The 23,064-nt window shown below is 43.3% G+C and overlaps 1 protein-coding gene across 4 annotated transcripts in view; it reads left to right on the top strand.

Moving 5' to 3' along the window:
• Positions 1 to 22,574, top strand: part of TYRO3 (TYRO3 protein tyrosine kinase) — a 43,222-nt gene extending 20,648 nt beyond the window's left edge. For all 4 annotated transcript variants that reach the window (XM_027641856.1, XM_027641857.1, XM_027641858.1 and 1 more), the window contains 13 exons: positions 195 to 372; positions 821 to 963; positions 2,252 to 2,396; positions 6,589 to 6,718; positions 7,557 to 7,657; positions 8,688 to 8,783; positions 11,122 to 11,202; positions 12,849 to 12,941; positions 13,672 to 13,793; positions 14,096 to 14,205; positions 15,558 to 15,717; positions 17,103 to 17,239; positions 20,117 to 22,574. In XM_027641856.1, coding sequence (XP_027497657.1) covers positions 195 to 372; positions 821 to 963; positions 2,252 to 2,396; positions 6,589 to 6,718; positions 7,557 to 7,657; positions 8,688 to 8,783; positions 11,122 to 11,202; positions 12,849 to 12,941; positions 13,672 to 13,793; positions 14,096 to 14,205; positions 15,558 to 15,717; positions 17,103 to 17,239; positions 20,117 to 20,492 — 1,872 coding nt within the window. In that variant the 3' untranslated portion in view covers positions 20,493 to 22,574. The remainder of the gene's footprint in view (positions 1 to 194; positions 373 to 820; positions 964 to 2,251; positions 2,397 to 6,588; positions 6,719 to 7,556; positions 7,658 to 8,687; positions 8,784 to 11,121; positions 11,203 to 12,848; positions 12,942 to 13,671; positions 13,794 to 14,095; positions 14,206 to 15,557; positions 15,718 to 17,102; positions 17,240 to 20,116) is intronic.
• Positions 22,575 to 23,064: the final 490 nt, after the last annotated feature.

Below are 23,064 nucleotides of genomic sequence, written 5' to 3'. Positions count from 1 at the left end.
TAGAATCTGTAACACAGGTAAGGAAATGCTTTAAAATATGGAACCAAATTTTCAGTTGGTGGAAAATTGTTGTACTGCCAGGGTTAGAGTGATGTCACTTCATGATTCTTAGTTTGACAACTCCCTTTTTGGTATTTTAAGCACCACTGGTACTATATGTATTTTTACACATTTCTTTGTCACTCTTGGCACAGGTAGCTGAGTCACCAGATGGTGAGGAGGTCTCCACTGAAATCACCCCAGTGCCGCCCTTTGCCTACAGAGTGCAAGGCCTGAAGCATTCTACCAACTACAGCGTTCGTGTGCAGTGCAGCAATGAGATGGGCAGCTCCCCTTTCACCGACAGGGTTTATTTCCAGACCCTGGAGCTTGGTAAGAAATAGCAGAGTAGAACAGGAAAGCAGCTCTGAATCTGAAAAAGAAGTGATGATGAACTTCATTAACTCCTTGCTTATTCTGAAATACAGGAAATGTTATTCTGTCAGATTCTGTCCACTTTAAGGGACTCCTAGAACAAAATAATGTGATTAACAGCAATGATGCACAATACAGAAGTTGATCCAACCATGAGGCTTCTACATGCTGATCGCATTAGCTCTCTAAGATTCTTGGGATCTGTGAGAGAAATGAGAGATACTGACCAACCTATCTTCTCCACTTGAAGCAAACAAAATGCTGGTGGCTTGCAGTTGTTGTTTTCTCTCCTCACACCCTCTCTCTTCTGGCTGATCTCAAGAGAGAGGGTGAAACTGTCATTTTCAGGGTAGATAGTGCATTATTTTCCTGCATAGAGTGATTGTGTTCTGTCCTCTGCTTTCAGCTCCAAGCAGCACCCCTCAAAATATCCACGTTATTCAAAGAGATCCCGGTCTGATTTTGGAGTGGGAAGGTGTGGCTCCAGATGTGCTGAAAGAAAATGTCCTAGGATACAGACTGGAATGGATTCAGGATAATGTAACTCAGGTAACAGATCAAGAAGGTAGCTGGACACAGTTGGAAAATGTTCATATTAAATTTTATAGCCTTTAGGGTTCCTCATTCGTACCGAGGAACTAGATTGCTGGCATTGCTTTTGTATAAATGGATCTATTCTGATTTGAGAGAACTCCTCAGTATTTAGCCTCAAGATTTAGGGCCATTTCTTCCTTCCTGGCATACACAGAATTCCTTCACTTAAATGTTCATCTGCAGACAGACCAGTTCTCTGTCATTCCTTGTACAGGAAGGACGACAGAGAGAGAATCCACTTTACCCTTTTCTAATACTGTCCCAAAGGCAGCTGAGACAGTGCAGGATCTCGGCTTTCTCTCTCCTGTGACTGGGCCTTGGCTTTCCAAGTCATAGCAGCAAAGATGTACTTAACAAGTGAATGAGCTATACTGTAAATCACAGATTCTTTTGTTTAATTTACAAAACATAGGGAGTTGAAAGGACCCTGGCAGGGTAGAAGGCCTTTCATTTGTTCTTCCTCATTGACCTTTCCCAGGTATCTATCAGCCTTTGAAATTCACAGCATTTTTTATGGTTTCTAGCTTCCCAATAGGTATTTACCCAGTGCTTATTAGTGATGAACAAGCCTGTAATAATAGACAGCTAGAGGGAAAAGAGACTTATTTCCTTTTTTGCATGACCCATTTCATCCTAGGTCAGCGTCATTGAGTGACAGTATTTTGAGTTCCCATTGAATTTACATTGTGTCAGTGGTGGCAGCCAAATCTTCATGGGTTTACTGCAGACAGTGTGTATGAAGAGGATCCACAAAACTACTGAAAATATGTTGGCCTTGCAATACTAAGTGAAAATTGGCCATGAAATTCAGAAGCCATTTGGGATTTGGTCAACAGGTTAGAACAGATAGACAGCCTTGTCTCTTAGATTAAAACTGTCAGATGCTTTACAGTATGTTAGCACATCTTTGTGTTTAAAGCACAAGAAGGAGGTATATCTTTTAACAGCAGAAAAAAACACATTTCTATAGCAACTTGCATGGAAGGACCTCAAAGGAAGAAACCATTAAACCTCATACCTTCCTTATGCCTTGGGAAACAATTAGCTATTTTTGGGAAGAGAGTCCCAAGATGATAGCCCAGATTAGTGACCAAACTGAGGTGAGGACTCAGGAGTCACAACTTCTAACCCTTCTTATAGCACCAAAGAAGCACACGGTGATGTTTTGGTTTAGTTTTAAAGGTGAAGTTTTACACTGGATTTCTTTTAAGACAGTTTACAGTTTGTTGTCATTTGCACTCAGGGGGAGATGATTGTGCAGGATACAAAAGCTAATCTCACAACGTGGAATCCTCTCAAAGACCTGATTATCAGGGTGTGTGTGCTGAACTCTGCAGGATGTGGGCCCTGGAGTGACCTCTTCCTGCTTGAAGCCCAAGAGGTCATGGGTGAGTGTTCACTACCTTTCCTTCACTTTGAAGAAACAGTCAAAAGTGCTGGGACTGCTGTTTTCTCTTACCCTTTTTCTTTCAGTGCTTACCACTGATTGAAACACGTGGCTTTATACAACAGCACACTTCATCAAGCAGATTAGAAATTCAATAATCTTTAAAGATCTGGTGTAAACAAAACAGCTTCTGGCCACTACTGTCTTCTTTAACAGGGTTTTGCTGTGCTTAATGCAAAGCAGGAGAAGGGCAGATACCACAGAAAAGGTGCAAATGAAGGTTTGAAATCCTTAATTTAGGCTTAAGCCACACAAGTGTAAATGTGACAGAAAACTCCTCTAACACAGGTTCTCCTCTTTGATTTAATTTGAAGCAATTCCTGACTAGTTTCAATGGAGCCTGATTCAAATCATGGCCACATGGGGGTTTGTAATTGTTTTACTGAATATGTTTATATTAAACCAGTTTAGCTGTCTCCATGGATTAGCTGAGCTACTGGTAGAAGAGGAAGATGATGGTACAGACACTGTATCATGCTATCTGAACTATGTGGAAGGATTTGTTGGGAGCAAAGAACATGCATGTGTGGAGTGCATTCCCAGTGATGAAGGGCAGTTAGGCTCACCTGTGGTGATTTGCTTGCTGCTTGTATTTCACAGTGAATGGGCAAGGGGAGTTGGGCTGTGAAGAGGGACAGGATGTTTTATGGGGAAATGGATAGAAGGGGAAGAATGCTGTTGCTTAGAAGGAAACTGTGAAACAACAAAGAGGAAGATGTTCCAAATAAAGATACAGATTGGTGATAAGAAGTCTGTGAGGTGAGATCATACAAAAATCCCAGTCTCCTGTGGCCCAATCATCATCTCTGATGATGGTCCACCTATTGCTGCTTTCTTCCCACTCCACAAATCTTTGAGGAACCACACAGACATTAATCTCTCCTGATCCTTCCATACTTAAGATGGCAGAGGGACTTAGAGTGGGGTTCCCAGGCAAGCAGGAGGTGGGGGATAGAGGCAGAGTAACTAATAGACAGTTGTAGCCTTACTTGCAGTAGCGCATCTAATGATGGTTTTAACATGCACGTTACTCGGGTCCTTTGTCAGCTCAGTTCCCGTGATGAAGTCAGCACTGATGGTTATGTGTGAGCACGTAGTCACTTTGGGATCAAAGCCCTCAAATTATTTAAAGCAGAATGAAGGGGTGTGGAGGTCCAGAGCTGACCCTATGGAGGTTGGTCACTGACTCCATCAATTTTTTTCCTCCTGCTTTGTGATCAGGTTTTTTCTGTGGCACCCAAACACAGAGTAAAGTATCTGAAGGGACTAGTTCTCCTTGGAAAATGGCCATCACTGGCAAGAAGCCCCAGGGAATGTATAGGGTTTGCATTTTACAGGGAGCTGGGGTGGGAGAATCCTGAAAGCTCTATATATTGTTGTTTGGTTGTTTTTATTTACAAACCACTTCAAAAAAAAGTAGCATCAGGAGTGGTGCTTGTTTTGGTCAAATGCTTTCTGAAAGCATATGTATTTCTTCACAAGCATAACAGGCTGGAAGTAAAGGTTCACTGTGGAAACACTGACAGGCCTTAAACAGTAGAGCTGCAGAAAGACTGCAGTTTTGTTTCAGGCCTGGTAGAAAATATAAGTCGCTTCCTTTCCCAAAATAGAAAACTGGCACTGCTTCCTTTCTGTGAGAAATGCCAGGGGTGGTTTCTGACCAGCTCCCAGTGCGGCAATAAGGATGACTAAGCTTGTATAAACTTTAAGTTGAATTTGTCATCGCAGCAGAGCCAGTAGGAGCTCCACCCTGCTTATGCAGAGATCTTGTGTGCTATTAACAAAGATTGTTTTAATATTTTCAGAAACATTCTCAATAGAAACTTCTCTCTTTCATTGCAGAGCGAGGAACAGAATGGTCTAGTAGCTTTTCCCTATCTGTAATCTTCACGACTGTAGGCAGGAAAAGACTCTTGGATTATGTTCTTTGCACACCTTTGAGATATAAACTTGCTATGAAATAAAAGGGCTCTCATCATCAATGGGCTCCTAAGTACTCTTTTAAACTCATCTAATAATACCGTCTTCTCTCTGCCTTGTGCAGTCTTAAGGCATATGCTGGTTAAAAAAGGGGGATATAGGAGATTGGAGAGAGAGAGAGTTGAGAGAAGAGAGGCAGGTTGGTCTTTACTTGGGCTGCAGCCATTCTCTTGAGCTCAGTGACATCAGTGGGGAAGCAATGATTTGTGGGCTGGAGGAGGAAAAGCAGTGAATTTCAACATTCATTTCTATTTCTGACACATTTGCTATAAAATGTGGGATGGGCTCCTGATGCCCAGCAGTTTAGAACCAGGGAAAATAATTTTGTTTTGTTTTGTTTTCATCCACACTCCTTTCGGAGGGACTCCCCGGAAGTTGACCTAAATCCCCACTCTCTCACGAGGCCAGCTAACAGAGACTAGAAAAATAAGCCGAGAGAGATTTGTCTCACCGCAGGGAGAAGGAAACCTTAGTGTTAACTATCAGAGAGGACCTTTCACATGAGTGTTGTTAGTTGTTTCTACCCTGATTGTTTGGCAGACACAGCCCAGGTGATTGGCTTGGGAATTTTGGGGAGGGTTTGAGTTACCTTTATTGTATTTGAGAAATACAGCTTCTGTTTCTGATCTCTCCCTCCTCATAAGCAGCCTTGAAGGGCTGGGTCAAAAGTTGCAGCAAGAGGTAGTATCATAAAACCCAAAGCCTGTAAAGCCTTCTGGGTGATAAAAGTATATGTGAGTCAGTGAAGGAGGTAAGATGCTGGAAAATAAGTACTAAAGATCTGATAATTTGCTTCAAGTGGAGAAGTACTAGTCTGCTTTCTCAATGTTTCATTAAGCTCTACCTGTGTTTTAGACTAATATTCCTTCTTTAAAAATTTGGATAAGGTTCATCAATGTAACTGGTAATCAAGCCTTAGAAGCCTCTTGCCTGCCAGGACTCTGCCAGTAAGGGTGTCTGACTCCTTTTTGTATACATCTGAGCAGAGATTCGTCCAAATCCCATCCCATCAACCTAACATCTCTTTTAGGGATAGGTTTGCTTATACTGTCATGACTTATAATAGGATTACTTATATCATCAAAGATGATTCTTCCCTACCTTCTGCTAAAGCACAGTCAACTGCTGATGCTGAGCAAGTGAGCTTGAAGATAAAGGAGGTGGTCAGGGACCTGTTACCTTTTCTTGTTTGCTCTTAAATAATTTGAAGATATGAGAGCTATCCTAGATTTTAATAAACCCATTCAAATTCACATTTAAGCTTTAGTAATTGTATTTGGAGAAGAAATCTCTCAGGGAATTGGATTAATTTATCATTTTTTGCCAGGCATAGATCATATTCTTTTTATTTATAATTATATTGCTTACCTTCCTTGCCTGGAGCTTACTCAGATTGACAGCATCTCCATTTCTTCTGTAGACAGTTTGTAGTCAAAAGTATACATATTCTGGGAGCAAATGTTAGTTCAGATTTGGAACCAGTAGGCTCACTAACTTATTTCTTGACTGACAGGGCACTTTTTAAAGTTCACCTTTTCTTTGGAGAGAGACATGGACAAGTCGCACACAACCAAACAACATTGTGAAGTTATAGCTAATACCAAATCCCTCAGGGTGCTTGTCTTTGTGGGAGGGGTTAGAGGAGAAGTGTAAATATTTATACTGAGATTACCATGAGGCAATTGTCTTTCACTGTTGTCTTTCAAAATGTTATCTGGTTGACATTCAGGGAGTACTGTGTAGCCTGGTCAAGGTTCTGATGACTACCTCCAGCAGGACAAGGTGAAACCTGCTCAAAGAATGCTCATATTAAGCAACCTTTTTGCCCTGAAACTCCAGTTTAAAGTGCAGCAGATCATGATCTTATGTAAAGTATTATAATCTGGTGCAGAGCCTTTTACTTTCTCAAGGCTAAAGACTAAGAATAGTTTCTGATAACTAGATACATTTGCTCTGCCTTTGCTGTGTGAAACAGCTAATTTTCATGATGATTGACTGGGCAGCTGTTTATGCCAAATTCCAGTATACAAGGATCCACTGTGAACACCAGGTCCAGCAGCATGGCTTTTCTGTTTAAAAGCAAAAAGAAGAAATTGGTCTGTTTATCATTGACAGTCTTCTATTTCCTGACTGGTGGTTTCTCTATCATCTAGGTGGCCAGAGACAACCTCCTTATGGGACGTCCTGGGTTCCTGTGGCATTGGGCATTCTCACAGCTCTGGTCACGGCTGTTGCCCTGGCTCTTATTCTTCTTCGGAAAAGAAGAAAGGAAACTCGGTTTGGGTAAGGGAGGCTCTCCTTGTGCTGGTTAGAGAGATCTCTGCTTTCTCTTCTAGTGTGGTTTCCGACTCAATTATTTTTCAAAAAGCATTGTTGATTGAGTACTTTTGACACTTTCTTTGAATAACTGTATTGGTTGGGTTTTTTGGGGGGTTTTTTTGGCTGTTGTTGGTTTTTTTCAACAATTTTGGGAATGCCTACCTTTTCTTCAAAATAAGAACATCAAAAATACAGTAGAAAAAATGTTATGTTAATAGCTAGGCTTTATTAGACTATAGAAATGTAAACTAGATCGAGATAATTCTTAGCACTGCTACTTAAGAGATTCAAAGAGAAAAGACTCACTAATGAAACATTCTTATGGGCTGAGCTCTTTATCCCATGCTGATTTTCAGTCTAGCAGCTGATTGTAACTTCCTGACTGCCCAGAACTCTCTGGATCCCCAGTAAGTTTCCTTTCCATCACCTCTGACAGTTGGCTGCTTGGCTGTGGATTGTTCCCGGCAGCAAGCAGGGTTCCCATTCTTTTCAGTCTCTCAGACCTCCCTCTCACAGCAGCATCTCTGTTTAAATGACTCTTGCAACCTGCCCCAACCTGCAGCTTCTCCCAGCAATGGGGAGGAGTGATTCCCTTGTTTTGGAAGGCTCTCACCCCCTCTAGGTGCATTAGCAAGGCAGGATAAACCCATTGTTCCTCTTCTCCGGCTACACCCTCTTTAACAAAACAGTCTGCAGTATTTATATGTCAAGGGATGAGAAATCATCCATACTGTCCAGCGCACTCTTTTAGAAGTGAATGGCCCATGTAATCATGGCCCTGTGTGTCTTTTCTGCCTTCTAGCCATGCCTTTGGCAGTGTGGTTGGCAGAGGGGATCCAGCAGTCCATTTCAGAGCTGCCAGGTCTTTCAACAGGGAGGGCCCAGAGCTCATTGAAGCAACACGTAAGTAAAATGACTTGAGTGATTCTGCCTGGAAAGATGTGTTCATGCATGTACTATACAGTCTCTGTTTTTACTGAAACTAATGTTTTTTGACCAAAACTTGGGATTAATTTACAAAGAGGCTTAGACCTTGTGAATTGCAGAGATGAAAGGCCAGAATTGCTATTGCCATACCAATTACTTTGCACTTGTTAATTACAGCTACAGTCATTGCATATATTAGCGCAAGACATGAATTTACCACTCCTCTGCCCCAGTTTCACATTACAGGGACTTCTTCAACTGGAATATTATACAATGGTGAGATAAATACAGCTCAAGAATATTAGCAGTATGCTTTAAACTCAGTATGCTGAGCTGTGCTACAAGCACGAACCAATTAATCAGTCTTAGAAAGCCAGGAATTACAGAAGCCTGAGTAACAGGAATGGCCAGAGTTAAGATGATCCGTTTCTGTCTCCTGGTTCATCAAAGGCATGGTTCTCTGTAGCAACGCTACATAGCTGGGTTGAGTCTTTAACTTTGCTCCCCTGGATTTAAAGGTCTCTCCATTAAATCTAGTGACCCTAAATTTTTCGACATTACATTACCTTCTCAACCAGGTGCTGTGAGACATTGTACTTGAAATAGTCTGAGAGCCAGTCACTGAAAAGTGGTACAGCTCCATCAACTTAAATTAAGCTGTATGAACCAGTGTCTGTCAGTGGCCCTTCTGATTGGATTTTATCTTCTCAGTGTTATTTACATTAGTTCTATATTCCTGTTGCTCTTGGTGTGTTTGAGGGTGGTGTTATCACACCCTCTCCCTTTAAGTACTGTTGGTACATTTTCTTGTGGTTGAAAGTTACTGGCCTCTTGTCTGTGGTGAGGCTAGAGGACATGTTAGGGAACTGGCTTTTTCAGGTTTCCTCCTTACAGTATGGGAATCAGACTGGAGATGGAGATTAGAACAGGTGATACTTGTTGTTGTGACAGAATATATAGGTATCCTTATTAATTCTTCATTTTTATGTTTTGGTTTCTTTTCCAGTGGAGAGTATAGGGATAAGTGATGAGCTGAAGACAAAACTCAAAGATGTCTTAATCCAGGAACAGCAGTTCACCTTGGGAAGAATGTTGGGCAAGGGTAAGAACCAAAACCGAACAAGGCTTTACATTGAAAATCCCGCTTGTGTTACCTTTACTGTTGAGTAAGGAGAAGCAATCATAAGCAACCTGTTTTCTCTCCTCCTTGTGGCAATTTTCTCTCCTCCTTAAATGGCAGTTAAAATGGAGCTATCCCTTCCACTGGGATAAAACATTTCAGAGGTTTAGCATAACTAAGAGGATATTGGCTAAGCCATTCCTATAATATGGCTCAACACAGTCATGAACTGCAGTCTGTGCTCAGCTTTCCGAAGTACTGTTGATTAACTGGTGTGTGAATTTCTTTCAGAGATTTAAACAAAGGAATGTTCAGTTAAACTTCTGCTCCTTCTAATAATAAAATGGTGCTATAGAATTCCTTCCATTTACATAAGCATGCATGAAGTATTAAACGGGCTGTGACAATACAGAGACAGAGATGATATACCTCAAACATTCCAACCACTCAAAAAAAGTTAATTCAGTTTCAGGTATTCTCAGTGTCTGGGGTGGTTTGCCTCCAGATTTTAATTTGGCCTCTTAGGGAGGCACATTTGGAACAGGTACTGAATTTTGCTGACCTTTGTCCTCATTAGTTCAAGTCCTTAGGAGTGCTTCTGACTGTGAATCTCCTGCTGGATCTTGTACACAGGTGCTGCTAATATTTCTCTGAGGTCTTCAGATGAGGAGGGATTGTCAGAGCAAAAGTGGGATGCTTCTCACTTAACTTACCTGAGAGAAACTCTATGTGGAAAGATGGGTTTGAATTTAGATTTCCCAAATGGCAGACCAGTGTGCTGACTGTTGAATCATCCTTCCTTACTTCTCAGTCTGAAGGCAGTCTTTAGAAATAAATGAAAATGTGTAAGTATAAAGCCAATAACTACGAGAGGAGCATGTCAGGGTCATAAGCAAAAGGAAGCTGAAGTGTTTTGCTTCCTTGTTCTTTATAAGACTAATTTTATTGCAGTTTTCTTTGACCCTTTCCCACTGGGAGCATTCTTCTACTCCATCCCTCTTAGAACAAATGCGTTTCTTTTAGAGCAGGAAGATGACCTTCCTGCAGAAGTGTTCTCAGAGGGTTTAACAAAGCTAAGTAATTAAACAGCTGTGTCATTTCTTTGTGAGTATCAGCTGTTGGCCAGTTTCTGGGACTTCTGGAACTTCAACCCTTCTGGGCTGTCTCCATGGCAGGTAACAAACTGAAATCAGCTGCAGTGGGGCCCCAGGGCATGATCTTGCTGGGAGAATATCAGCTGGTAGGATCTGATCTGTGTTGTCAGTCCCACTGCTGCAACCCCACACTCAGCACACAGGTTGTAAGATGGCATGTCTGCATTACTGTGGGCTCTACTGACTCTACAGCTGAGCAACAGCTCCATAGTATGGAAGCAGCAAGAAATGCCTTTGCTCCTTCCCATTTTCCTCTTTTGTGGTCAGATCCACTGCTTGTGGTTATTGTGTAGTAAGCATGTACCGTACAGTAGTGAAGGACACTGGTGAAAAGCTAGTGGAAAGATATTGTTTCCAGGGTGGATGTCCTGAGTGCTTCCTTCTTTTCAGTACCGAAATTCCTCATACTAATGCATTTTGGATGGAGTAGGCAGTTACAAAATTAGGGAGAGCAAATCTATAGCCAGATCTAATGCAAAGAGGCTGTTAGGCTGTGGTATAAAGCCACTTCAGGCCAAAATAATTTGAAGAGGTTTTGGCCTGTTGCATTTCCTCTTATCTCCCTTAGAGAATAAACCAGAGTAGACACTACCTCCTGTGAATCAGCATATCACTCACATACAAGTAGGTGCTCTGTGTTTTCTCTGGTCGACTGTGATTCATAGAAGTCATTCCCTGAGTTTTGAGAGATAAGGCTGACTATGTTTCAAATCGTTTAGTCTGGCACCATCACTCAGCTCTGATGGCTGTTAATAGTGAGAGCCTCTGCCAACCCATGCACTTGCTGCTCAGCCAACAGCCTCCTCTCTGACCAGAACCTTGCTCAGACTCATCCCTCATGATATGGCTTCCCCAGAAATGTCTGCCTACGATCCCACCTTAAACTTTGTCTCTGCATCGTCTGGCTGGCTGGATATTGCTTTTTTCCCCCTGTTGTTTTCCTTTGCCTTCTGGACTGCCAGCACAGTGATCTCTGTCTACTGGTAGTGCTACCTCTTCTAGACACACATATGCTGAAAGTTGGTGTCTGGAACTGCAGAATGAAAAATGAAGCGTTGCTTATGGTTATTCAGCTTTTCCCAGTGACCCCTGAAGGGAACCTACTGTGAATCATACTTTCTTCACAAGAAGCTATTCCCTCACTGCCTTCTCTGGTCATTTCACAGGGGAGTTTGGGTCAGTTCGAGAGGCACTACTGAAGCTAGATGATGGCTCTTTCCAGAAAGTTGCAGTGAAGATGCTGAAAGGTGAGAGCAGGGGTACCTGAATTATTTAAGAAAAGAAAGCTTGGAAGGATTAAATGTTGTCTGTCCTGCTCTCAGCAAACATGCCGTGATGCTCTTTACTCCTCTCTGAGCTTCCAACTCAGCCACTCTACCCATCCCTTTCATGTCAGTCTTTTTGTAGTGGAAGCTTTTCAGGGAAAGACCTATACCACCCTAGTTGCTTCTACAGCATCCAGCACGTGGTGAGTGCAATCAAAACCACTGTATCACGTGGCACAGACAGCTCAAACAGGTCTGCTTTGCCCTAATAATTCAGCAGTGAAAGACAGTACTCCTCCAAGCTTATATCCTGGAATAAACAGAAGAGTGTTTGGGCTGAATGCAGTGACAAGCTAACTCATCTCAGTCAGGCACATTTGACTAAGTAGTCTCACTCCCTTCTGATTTGTCATTTGATGAGTATACATAACAAGGACAACTAACACATTCATCAGACAAAGTCTGTAACAAGAAAATCAATTAAGAGATAGGTATAAATCAAAGCAAGTATGTACATATATGTGTGTTTATATAGGTTAACCAATGTTATTTCATCCCTGTTGCCTGTAAGGCAAAAATTAACTGAGACCGACTGAAAGCAGAGTCACACTCACTCACTTCTGGAACTCAGTTTGCTGTCACAGAATACCAGCTTGTACTAAATATACTAGTATCACACTAGTGTAAATTGTATCAACTTAATCCAGCTTCAGCAATAATTCTAATCAAGCTTTTGTATAGTCAGACTGTCTACCTTCAGGCATCTAACTTAGGAACAATCTGTCAACCTCCAGAGGCACCTTCCTTTCTCCATTGATTGTAAAAAGGGAATATGCTTTTGTCTGCTGAATCATATTGAAATTACTTGCCTAAAGCAGATAATATGAATACTCCCCTACAGGTCTGAGTCTGATCTTGCAGCAGGGCTGGAGGACTCCTGCTAAAATGCAGCAACAGAAGTGGAGGAAGTAGTTGACTGGGCAAATTCTTCATTATATTGATCTATTTCCATAAATCTGGAGTAATAGCTATGAGAAATAATTTACTCCAAATTTATGCTGATGTACGTCACTGCTGAATTTGGTCCACGCTCTCCAGTAGTGTGGTTATTTAAGAAATCTTACCTCCAGCACCTTAGAAGACTCAATTATGCTCAGAGACAGAGAACCACTGATCTTTCATGTCATCCTTATCAGAGATGAATTGGGGTCTGCTGTGTCAGCCAGGGGCTCCAGGCCATCTCCTCAGTTTCAACATTTTCGTTCATTTGTGTGATGTCTCCTCTCCGTGACATTGTAGTTTAGGTTCTTTTACCTAATTTATTCTTACATCTTTAACCCCCACATGCTTTGCACAGCTTCCAAGGAAAGTTCTTACTGAGAAAAGAGCTGCTAATCAGCAGGTCTTTACTCTGCCAAGAACCAATTTACCAGATGTCCCTGATGTGTGCTTATTGCTGCCCATCCCAGGTGAGAGTGTCAGGCTCTGCTTTGTTATAAAATGGCTTATCTAGCTATAGGTCTGAGAGGATGTGCTGTGCCACAAAGAACAAGCTTCTGATAATCATTATTTGTAAAGTCCCTTGGAGCCACCCACAAAGGAAGAAAACTTACAGTCACTTTTTCCAGCGGACATCTTCACGTCGACTGACATTGAGGAGTTCCTGCGAGAGGCTGCGTGTATGAAGGAGTTTGACCACCCACACGTCACTAAACTGATTGGTAAGCCAGCATTGCTGCTTATGCCACAGAGCACCTCCTGTTCCTGCACAATCCCACACAATCTCACTCCCCACTGCTGTCCAACAGCAGTGCTAGCACAGCCACCTCTGTGCTGCCTGGAGTCCTGCATAGATCAGCACTGCTCCTTCACTGGGCCCAGTGTGTGTAAGTGCTCTCAACTCTTGCCCTCTTACACCAGTAATAAGCATCTCTTATTTAAGCCATTTCTTTGGTTCTTGCGAACTACATCAGGGAGACTTTGGATGGCCGAGATATGTCTACACTGCCATGAAATGTGGACAGATGCGTTGGTACACTATAAATAGAGGCAGGGAAGATTGTGCCTTTCCAAAGTACCAAGTAAGAAGTACGACATCTGTGGGTCAGCGCTGTGGAACACAAGCAATTTCCAGAATGTGTAGATTGTACTGCAAAGCCTGGGGTTTGGGGCTGTCTGGTCTGGAGTGATCCTAGAAACATTTATAGCAGGTCCTGCAAGAAGATCTGAGAGGCGCTAGGCACTTAGTACTGCCTCTGAAACAAACAGGCTTAGAGGTATCTTAACACCTCCTGGCATGAAGTCATGGAAAGGGGCCTTGAGCATGGAATCTACCTGCCAAAACTGCACGTTTTCCTCCAGATTTCTAAGAGGAAGGCACAGCAACCTTTAAGATTCCACTTGGGAGTGATCTGTTTGCTAACACCCCTTTGCTGTGTGTGTCCTCATCAGGAGTCAGTCTACGGAGCCGTCCCAAAGGCCATCTCCCAATTCCCATGGTGATCCTGCCCTTCATGAAGCATGGAGACCTCCATGCTTTCCTGCTGATGTCACGGATTGGGGAAAACCCTTTTGTAAGTCTGTCTTTCAGTAGAATTCCTTCTGGAAGGGTATGGATTTTCAGAGAACACACTCGGAGCGGTTCAGGGTTGGCCTCCCAAAGACACTGACAGATGACTGGATTTTAATACCAGAGAAGGTTGTGAGATGTGATGTTGAAGTACTTAATTCCATGCATGTTGAGGACCAGCTCCTCCATTCCATCCCCCTCCCTATATCCCCCATCTCTGCTCCTTAAGCTAGCAGCAAATGTTGCAGTTTTGCCATATGTGTCAAAAGCTTACAGGAACAGAACTTAAACTGTTATTTCTTACAGAACTTGCCTGTTCAGACACTCCTCAAGTTCATGATTGACATTGCCAGTGGGATGGAGTACTTGAGCTCAAAAAATTTCATACACAGGGACCTCGCAGCTCGGAACTGCATGTAAGCGACCCATGAGTTTTGAGAGAAAAAAAAGACCAGAGTGGGTGAGGGAGGGAAGAGAAAACTTTTATGTCACAGCAGTGGGGACGGATTCTGTCTGAGATTGATGATCCTTGCATTTGAGTGACAATAGACATAGGGGAGCCATGACCATGGTAGTGGGGTGTGTGGTGGTGGTGCTGGGGGCAGGGAGCAACTCCTGAATTCCCACTGAGCTTTCAAATAAACCTTTTTTATAAGGAACTTTTCCATCATTGGTCTGCACATATAGTTTCATAGAGTTGATTACAATATGTGTTTGTAATTAGAAGCTATTCTAGTGGCTGCGTGTCAGTACAGGCTCTTTGTTCCACAATATAATGTAACTAACAGGAGAGAATGGGTTTGGCTGTATTAGGAGAAAAGAACTTTCATTGTAGCCTGAAGTCTGTATTTCTGGTATCTATTTTGAGGACTTGATTATCACAATATAAGAACTGTAGTTTCCTTGAAAGCTGGTGGAGAATGCCTTTAAAATGGTGAACACACCGTGTGATCTCACTTCACTGTTCCTGACCCCAAAATAACTTGACTGCTTTGAAGGGTAGAAAAGTCCTTATTCTTCTTTCCACTCTACTTCTTCCCTAAGAATGGAGTAAGGAACAAGCCAATCAGACAGGCAGAACTCTGCCTCTGAACAAAACCACAACAACTGATAAAATCCACAATGAGACACACATTTCCAAAGGCATTTGAATGTCCAGATATACAGATAAGAGCCTAATAGTCATAATAAAAAATGATGGGTTAGCCTGCTTTGACATTTACAAGAAAACCCATACTGATTTCCTATTTTTGCAGACTTCCTTCAGAGGAAGCTGAATGCATGTTTCAGCACATCATCTGGGGAAAGCAGTGAGTCCTTTATAAGGCCTGGGAACATGAAGTCTTTGTGGGCTTCACTTCTATTGCCTACCAGTGTGTCTAGGTTTAAGTGGATGAGGGGCAATTCAGACCATTCACCAGGCCTTGGTGGTAGCACTGAGCACTGCAGATGTCCTGTGATAATCCTGGAAACTACAGAAAGTATCTAAGTTTGTTTTGTGTAACAGAGTAGACCGTCTGAGCATGGCTATTTCCTTACTTCATTAGTCCTAATTATTTCCCTGTTAGTCTGAAGGAACTGATTTGAGACCACTCAACTGTTTCACATTGATCATCAAGTAGATGAAATCATTATCCTCTTTGGTAATACTTGGTCAACTATATACCTCAGTTCCTTGAACATGGGTTTTTTGGTTTGGTTTTTATTTTCTTGCCTGGCATAGCCAAAAAATGCTTTCCTTTCCTCAATCATGAAAACTTTCCCATAGGTTGGATGAGAACATGAATGTGAGTGTTGCAGACTTTGGACTTTCTAAGAAAATCTACAGTGGAGACTACTACCGTCAGGGCTGTGCCTCCAAGCTACCAGTGAAGTGGCTTGCTCTGGAAAGTCTGGCAGATAATCTGTACACAACGCACAGCGATGTGGTGAGTTTTGCTCTGGTGCATTTGGGGACCATTTGTATTCCTACTGAAGTGGAGGAATCTTTCTGTATCCAGTCAATGTGGGAAAAGGCCCTGGTGATGGGAAAGGGAGTTTGCCTTGGGTTTGAGGGACGGTGCTGCCTCTGCCTTCAGTGTTATCACAACTCAAGACCAAAAATATGTGAGAGTGGCTTATGGCAGAAGAAATCAACCCTTTTCCTCTTCTTGTCCTTTTGTCCTTTATTTTTCAGTTCTTATCCCCATCCTCTTCTTCACCTTTCCCCTGCTCCTCTTCCTTTTCCTCTTTCTTTATGCAGTTTCTTCTTTCTTATTCTTTTTGCTTTCTCTTCTCCATGACAGTTTGAAGGTGACATTTGAAGTGCATGTAACCTACACACTTATGTGTAAGTGCAGAAAAGGTTCTCTGTGCTACAGGAGGCATTGGTGGAACTTCATAGATCTAAATACATCAGTGCTTAGACACTCCCAATAACTTTGCCCCTGGGGAGCAAGGCTAAACCCATTCATCTGAAATTGTTGCATATTTTCCCTTTGGTTTTTTTGGTTGTTCCTTTCTTTTTTTTTCCTGATACTGTCTCCTCTCTTCCTCGCTGCCTTTTGTCTGTTTTCATGCTAGTTTTGTCCTTCAGTCCTGTGGACTTGCCTTTCCAGTTATCCGTGTCACAATGTAACTGGAGAGTGCCTTGTAATGTGGCTGCTGTGTTGCTCAGTGATTGCTGTAACAGCTGTAGACAGTGTTTAGCAATTGGTGATCACTAGCTCAGCCAGTTTACAGTAGATACTGGACAGGGGTTTGCTTATGAAAATAGTAATCTTTAGCGCCTAACAAACCTTGCAGTTGAAATGTACAAGGAGTGTTGCAGTGCAGAGCAGCAATGAAGGTGAGCCGTGCATGGTTTGTTCCTTGCTCTGTTTATTGGCTAAACTCTGCTTTCACTTGTGCCTGTACATTACTAGAAGCTCAGAATCTGGTTCAGTGAATTAAGAAACTGATTTGCGAGCCCCAACCCAAAATTTTCTTATAGCACAAACCCAATACTGCATACCTTAAAGAACCATGAGTAGGAGATGCTTGCGAGAGGTCTGCAGGTGGAAGACAGCAGCAGCTCCCAAATCTTCCCCTGCTCCACTGCAGAATGGGGCCGGATAGGGCCTTCAGCCATATCCTAAGACGATATGTCAGCGTCAGCTGCGTCTGATGGGTCATTTTTGTTGTCTAACTAGAGTTTTGATAGTCCTTGCACCACTGCTGTTCACATGACATTACCCCAGACTGGGAGGGTCAGCACAGTCTGAGCATACTGAAACCCCACCGCAGCGAGCAGGGAACTGCCTGTACACTTGTTCTCTGTGCTGTTCTCTTTCAGTGGGCATTCGGGGTGACCATGTGGGAGATTGTGACCAGAGGGCAAACCCCTTATGCTGGCATTGAGAATGCAGAAATCTACAACTACCTCATCAGTGGGAACAGGCTGAAACAGCCGCCGGAGTGCCTGGAAGATGTGTGAGTACTTCCTCACCCTGGTGACTTGATTTCTTGAGAAGTTTGGCTTGCTGGAAGGAAACAGGGGCAGCTAGCTGGAATGCTGATCTGAATCCATCCACTTTCTAGTACACAGAGGCATTCACTAGAAAGTCTCTGGGTTAGCTACCAGATATTCTCTGCTGGCAGAGCTCCCAGGATCCTGTGGTAACTACACAAGCAGCTAACTTGGCTCAAGGGTTTGAACGGTGTCAACATTAGCAGCTCTTGGCTTTGTGGGAAGTATATAACTTATGTAGAAACTACTCCCTGCCTTCTCAGGCCAACATCTGAGCAAAGGGATGAGTTTCATGGCACACCCTGAAGGCTGAACAGAAGGCAGTCTAGCAAGACTATGAGGAAACTGGGTTGCAGAGGCAGGGGCCTGCATGTGTCTTTCATAGCTTGGCTCAGTCTTCAGAACTGGATCTACTACTCTCAGAAATAGCAGGTTGAAAGAGAAGAGAGCAGATAGGTGAATCTAAAGTTCTGTAGGTCAGTGTCCCACTGTAAATTACAGGTGGAAACAAAACCAAGACAATCTTGCAGATACTGGTTTCAGACATTTACAGGCTTACAGAAAGGACTCAGATAGTCCTCAGGGCATCAGGCAGCCACATGCTGCAGCGTGTGCTCCTGCATTAGTCCTGCAACCAAAGCACCATTTTTGGGTAGCAGGTTATGTGAAATGTTTGCTCAGGAACCCTTGCTCCATGGGTGGTGGCTGGAGCTTCCTGGACTCCATGTGTGGCGCTGAGATCCCTCAGGGAGTGTTACCGTAATTTATCCCAGGGTAAAAGCTTGCCTTGTCTGGACAACGTGAAATCATTTCACTGAGGGCCCAAGCAAGTCTGTTTTCTCTGTGTTGTGCCCAAAGCAAGACATAACTGTGAGCACTGACTTTAGTGGTCCTTTCAGGCAGTTCCTTGTATGTAAAATGGGCGACATGAAGTCCTCTATTGTTCCTCTTTCCTCCTGCTTTGATGGTAGATTATTTCATGTGGTTTCTTTCTCCTTTTCCTTTTTTTTTGCACATGGGGAATAATCTGTACTCTTGTTACTAAAGCTGTACACTTTTATCTTCTCAGCAGTTCATTTTAACTGTTACTGAGTTTAAATGAAAACATTGTTATATATATCACTGCTTAAATTCATTACGTGTCTACATCCTTACTGCTGTGAGTAGCTTTGATTCCAGGTTGTGGAGCTTGTGGCTATAGGGATATTATAGATGCAGAAAGTAGAGAAGAGATTCAAAAAACTACTAGGTAGGCACTGGAGTAAAATCCATTAAAAACTACTGAAAAGGTACAACCACCATTTTGCGAGGCCCTTGAGCTACAGGTTATTGAGATCTGAGAGAATATACCAGGAAGATCTCATTACACACCCACCTTCAGCTTATGTGCTTTCCCCAAAGATTGCTACTGGACGTGGTCAGAAGTAGGGTACTGGGGAAATGGAGTTTTGGAGCTGATTCAGTACAGCCAGTAGTTTCCTACCTTTCTTTCAAACAAATTTCTGCTGATTGACAGCGAGGGGAAAAGAAAGTGTTTAATTTGGTGCCATAGAATAGGAAGTTTCTGTTTTATCTGGAGCGTTTAGAATTATTTCTACTGTTTGTGAAGGATTAATCAGGATTAAGGGAACTGAACCATAGAAGCTTTCTGTAAAAGTAGTGCGAGATCAAAAACAGTCTTGTAAATCTGATAGTAAGCAAGGAACAGAAAAAGTAAAATAAAACCCATCATTAAATGCTTTATTTCCCAGTAAAGGCCATATCAGATTTTTTCCATTTACAAGTTTAACTGAGGTTCATTTGTATGCAGTGTTTTTCAGTGCCAGCACTGTGCTTTGTTACTGTTCCCTGCAAAACTGGCAACAATAACGCCATAGGAATGCAGCTGTCACTGTTGTGGTGATGCACAAAGAGGAGGAGGACAATGGCTCTGGCCATGCTCCAGCCAGAGGCCTGGCCAGTGGGAGTCCAGCCAGCACAGACACTGAGCTGGGAAAGCAGCCACAGGGGAGCAGAGCTTCTCTCCCCTTGCCCAAGCACAGGCCATAGGAGCCCGTGGTGTCTCCTTATGCTGGCCCTTATTCAACCACAGCTGAGGTGGCTCACAGGAAAAGGGAGAAATGGTGCAGGATGGGGCCTGAGGCACTGAACAAATCTTCTGCATAGGGGTGGTGCCTTTGTGCTGGAAAGGCCATTTCAGCGTCCCTCTTCCAGCAGTGAAGCTGTTGTCCATTCTTTAACAGTCCTCTAAACAAACCCCATGTGCTTTTTTCCAGTCCTGCTGACAACCTGTCAGGCAGAAACTGCAGCACACCTCAGCTACTCCAGGAGTGCTGAGTTAACACAGTGTGAATACTCTGGACATAACTTGTGCCTACCACAGTTCAGTATTAGTTTTCTTCTTGTGATTTAGCTGCTCTTGAACTAGAAATTGAAGGGATGGTTTCAGATGTGGCAGAGGTTGAGAGGACACTTTTTGTGAATAAATTCAGAAGCTATTACTAGGTAATGTCACACCATCCTATTTTAGCTCCCTAGAGACAGCAAAACAAGAGTTTTATCAAGAAATTCAGCATGCTTTGACAGGACTTTTGGGGGTTTTGATACTGTCTAAATAACTATTTTGACCAGAGTGCTAGTGCCTTTGAAAATGGGAAGGAACAAGAAATTAGATCCATAATGACCATCCACATGCTGTATCGCCTGTGCAAGGCCAAAGCTGATAGGTTTTGGGAAAAGCATCTGTGCTTTTTTAAGCTGCACTGCCCAAAGCCCCTGTTCAGAGGTGCAGGGCATGGCTGCTCTGCTTCTCAGGGCTCTTGTCTTCCTCTGTTTTGCAGCTACGATCTCATGTGTAGATGTTGGCATCCTGAGCCCAAACTACGCCCTAGCTTTGGAGTGCTTCGGTCCCAGCTGGAAATGATTCGCGGGAGGATGTCCACACTCTCTTCCAGTCAAGATCCTCTCTATGTCAACATTGGGAAGGACAAAGAGGCATCTGCAAGTGACCCTGCCCTGCATGCCTCCTTTGGAAATATGGATGCTGAAGAGACTGTTGCTGGGGCAGCTGCTGCTGTCACAAGTGACTATCGCTACATCATGACCCCCTTGTGCCTTGGAGATGATGCTGAGGGTGAAAGGCATCCAGATGGGCAGGAAGGGGAGGACAAAAGCCTGCTGTATGAGCTAGAGACAGGAGGAGGGAAAAGTTGTTAGCCTGTACATAGCAGTGACATTCTACTTTCCTGGGACTGGTTTTGTGCAGCACGATGCCATGTCGCCTGGGGCTCTGATGCTGGATCTGGAACGGCTTTGAACAGAACTGGCCAGAGCTCTTGGGCAGCTTTTGTGGCTTTCACCACCGATGTGGGCTGCAGTGGCAAACGGCTTGGAAGAACCGTAACCCCAACAACCCCTTGGATTTGGGGGAGAGGGGCAGTAGAGTTACAGATTGACCACATCCTGCTGAAGGGAGTTCAGAGCTAAGGTGGCAGTCAGAGTCTGTGCTCTGCTCCTTCTCACTGAATGTTGGAGCAGAACTGAATACACCTTCTGTTCAGTCAGTGCTTGCTCTTGTGTAGATGGTGTCTTCAATCCTGGCTGCATGACTTCAGGACTGATACCTCTGAAAGCACTAGTGGGTATTTACACTGTCATTCAGGACAAGAGGGCAAGATTCCCCTCGTGTTCACTCAGCAGTACTGCCTAGACTTGTTGCCTACCTCAGTGGTTCTCAAACTGATCAGCATATCTGCTTCTACCCAGCACTGAATTTGAACATCTCGCTTATTTTATGCAGTGACATTTGCCGCTTCCTCGATCCAGGGCTGTTTTAGGAGTTTCAGATGTTTTGATTAGCAAGGAAATTAGAAAAAAAATGAAAATCCAGCATTCCTCTTCATCCCATGTACCTTTTTTATGTCTTTCTTTTTCTTCCGTTTGATGCCAGTTCAGGCCTGACTAGACTTGCAGCTCACCTTAAAATGCAAAGGGAGGGAGAGCAGCTGGCATATGTGAGGACAGAATCCAACTTCAAAGGAATGGAAAGGAAACAGTGTAGAGAGGACTTAACAGCAGTATGGAGAAACACTGCCAATTAATGGTAAGTGCTGCCCTCCAGGAGAGGAAGGAGACAGCTGAGATACAGAATGGCAGACTTGCTTCAGTTTCAGCAGGAACAGGTTCCAGCATTTGCTTCAAAATCAGATTCGTTTAATCATTTTCTGTATTAGTCCTATGACTTCTTCAAATAACCAAGTACTGTAGCTGCTATAGTGACAGTGTGAAATCAGCTTTCAGAAGATGTGTGAGTTGGGGGAAGGGATGAACTGGGAGATCTCTGAAGAGAGAGGCCTCATGATGAAAAAGCTTGAGAACCACTGGCCTTCCAATTTAGGGGGTTTTCTGGTATGCTGTAAAAGTCACATAAAACATAGGCTAGTATCACTGCAGCCTTCCAGTCAGGGCAAAATTAATGGTTTTGCTCTTTGGGTTTCGTTTTGTTTTCCAATCAGCATGTCTGACTCACTGTAACTGCAAATGCTTGTGTGGTTTTTAATAATTTAATATTTTACTGTAAATCAGCCTTTGTTTTGTGCAGTGGTTCCCAGCAAGGAAGTGCAGTTACATCTTCCTCTACTTATCCTAAATATTTGCTAGATCTTAATTTCTTTTATTTTCACTGCGCTGAAAACTCAGCAGGATCACAAGACTTAGGATTCCACATTGCACTTCCTCAGATGTGAATACCACAAACGTCAGCATTTGCTGAGTTGGCAAAGGTGGGACCAATAAGTCGAAAGAGATTGCACATTTGATATCAGAACACTCAATCCTTTGATGCCCAGTATTTGCCTGTTGTAAGTTTGGGATCTAACTACGAAATTCAGGTCCAGTTTCAGCCCTTAGTGAGAACTCTTCCTAGGGAAGGGGAATTTCAGCCTGCTACCTGGGCATGGGTCCTTTCTGTAAAGTTTGCTACTGAACAAAGATGTCCTACAGGTGTCTCTAAAAGTTCAGTATGGTTTCTCAGTCACAGATACAAACTGCACCATCTTACATCCCAGGCAGTATAGGGTTTTCTCTTCATTTGGCTGGAATGCTGTAAATGCAGGTAAGAACACCTAACAAAGGGTAACAAACACCTGTGCAGTGCATGTTTGCAGTGAGGGCAGAAGACTAAGCTCCCTGCAACTGCCTGGGAAGCGCAGATGTACATATAGACTCTAACTCTGGGAAGCATGTCTTTAGTTTTTATGCATTTTTTAATAATAAAACATGTATTGTGTTTGAGTCCCAGCCTCTTATGTGTGGCAGAGCTTGTGTGATGCTCACTAACTGTATAGGGCCACAGAAAATGTCAGCCCAGCTGAAAGCCATCTTTTTCCCTTCACCAAGAATGATTGGGCTACCTCTTGGAGGTAGAGGACATGTTTGGCCTCCCCAGATGACAGTTACTCTGCATTGCTCCAACCTTGAGACTGTGAAGGCCAAAATCTGATGGGCATGGGCTGGTGGTTCCACAGAGAGACAGACTCTGCAGCCACCGCTGTGCAGGAACCTGGGTAGAAGCCCATAGTGGGACATGCTGCATCCTACCTGGGAATGCAAACTCTCTGTGTCAGTTCCTCCTTGAAAACTGTTGTGTGCACCCATCCAGCTACTGGCAGTGCTCTCAGCGGAAGAGAGGTTTGGAGGCGGTGGGTAGAATTCAGCGGCTGAGTCAAATGTTCCAAGTACAACATAAAAGAGCCCTGGATTTCCAGCTCACCGAGAAGAAAAGGTGTAC

The sequence above is a fragment of the Corapipo altera genome, unplaced genomic scaffold (genome assembly GCF_003945725.1).
Source record: "Corapipo altera isolate COAL_440 unplaced genomic scaffold, ASM394572v1 23b, whole genome shotgun sequence".
NCBI lineage: Eukaryota > Metazoa > Chordata > Aves > Passeriformes > Pipridae > Corapipo > Corapipo altera.
This window is presented reverse-complemented; position numbering and strand designations above follow the sequence as displayed.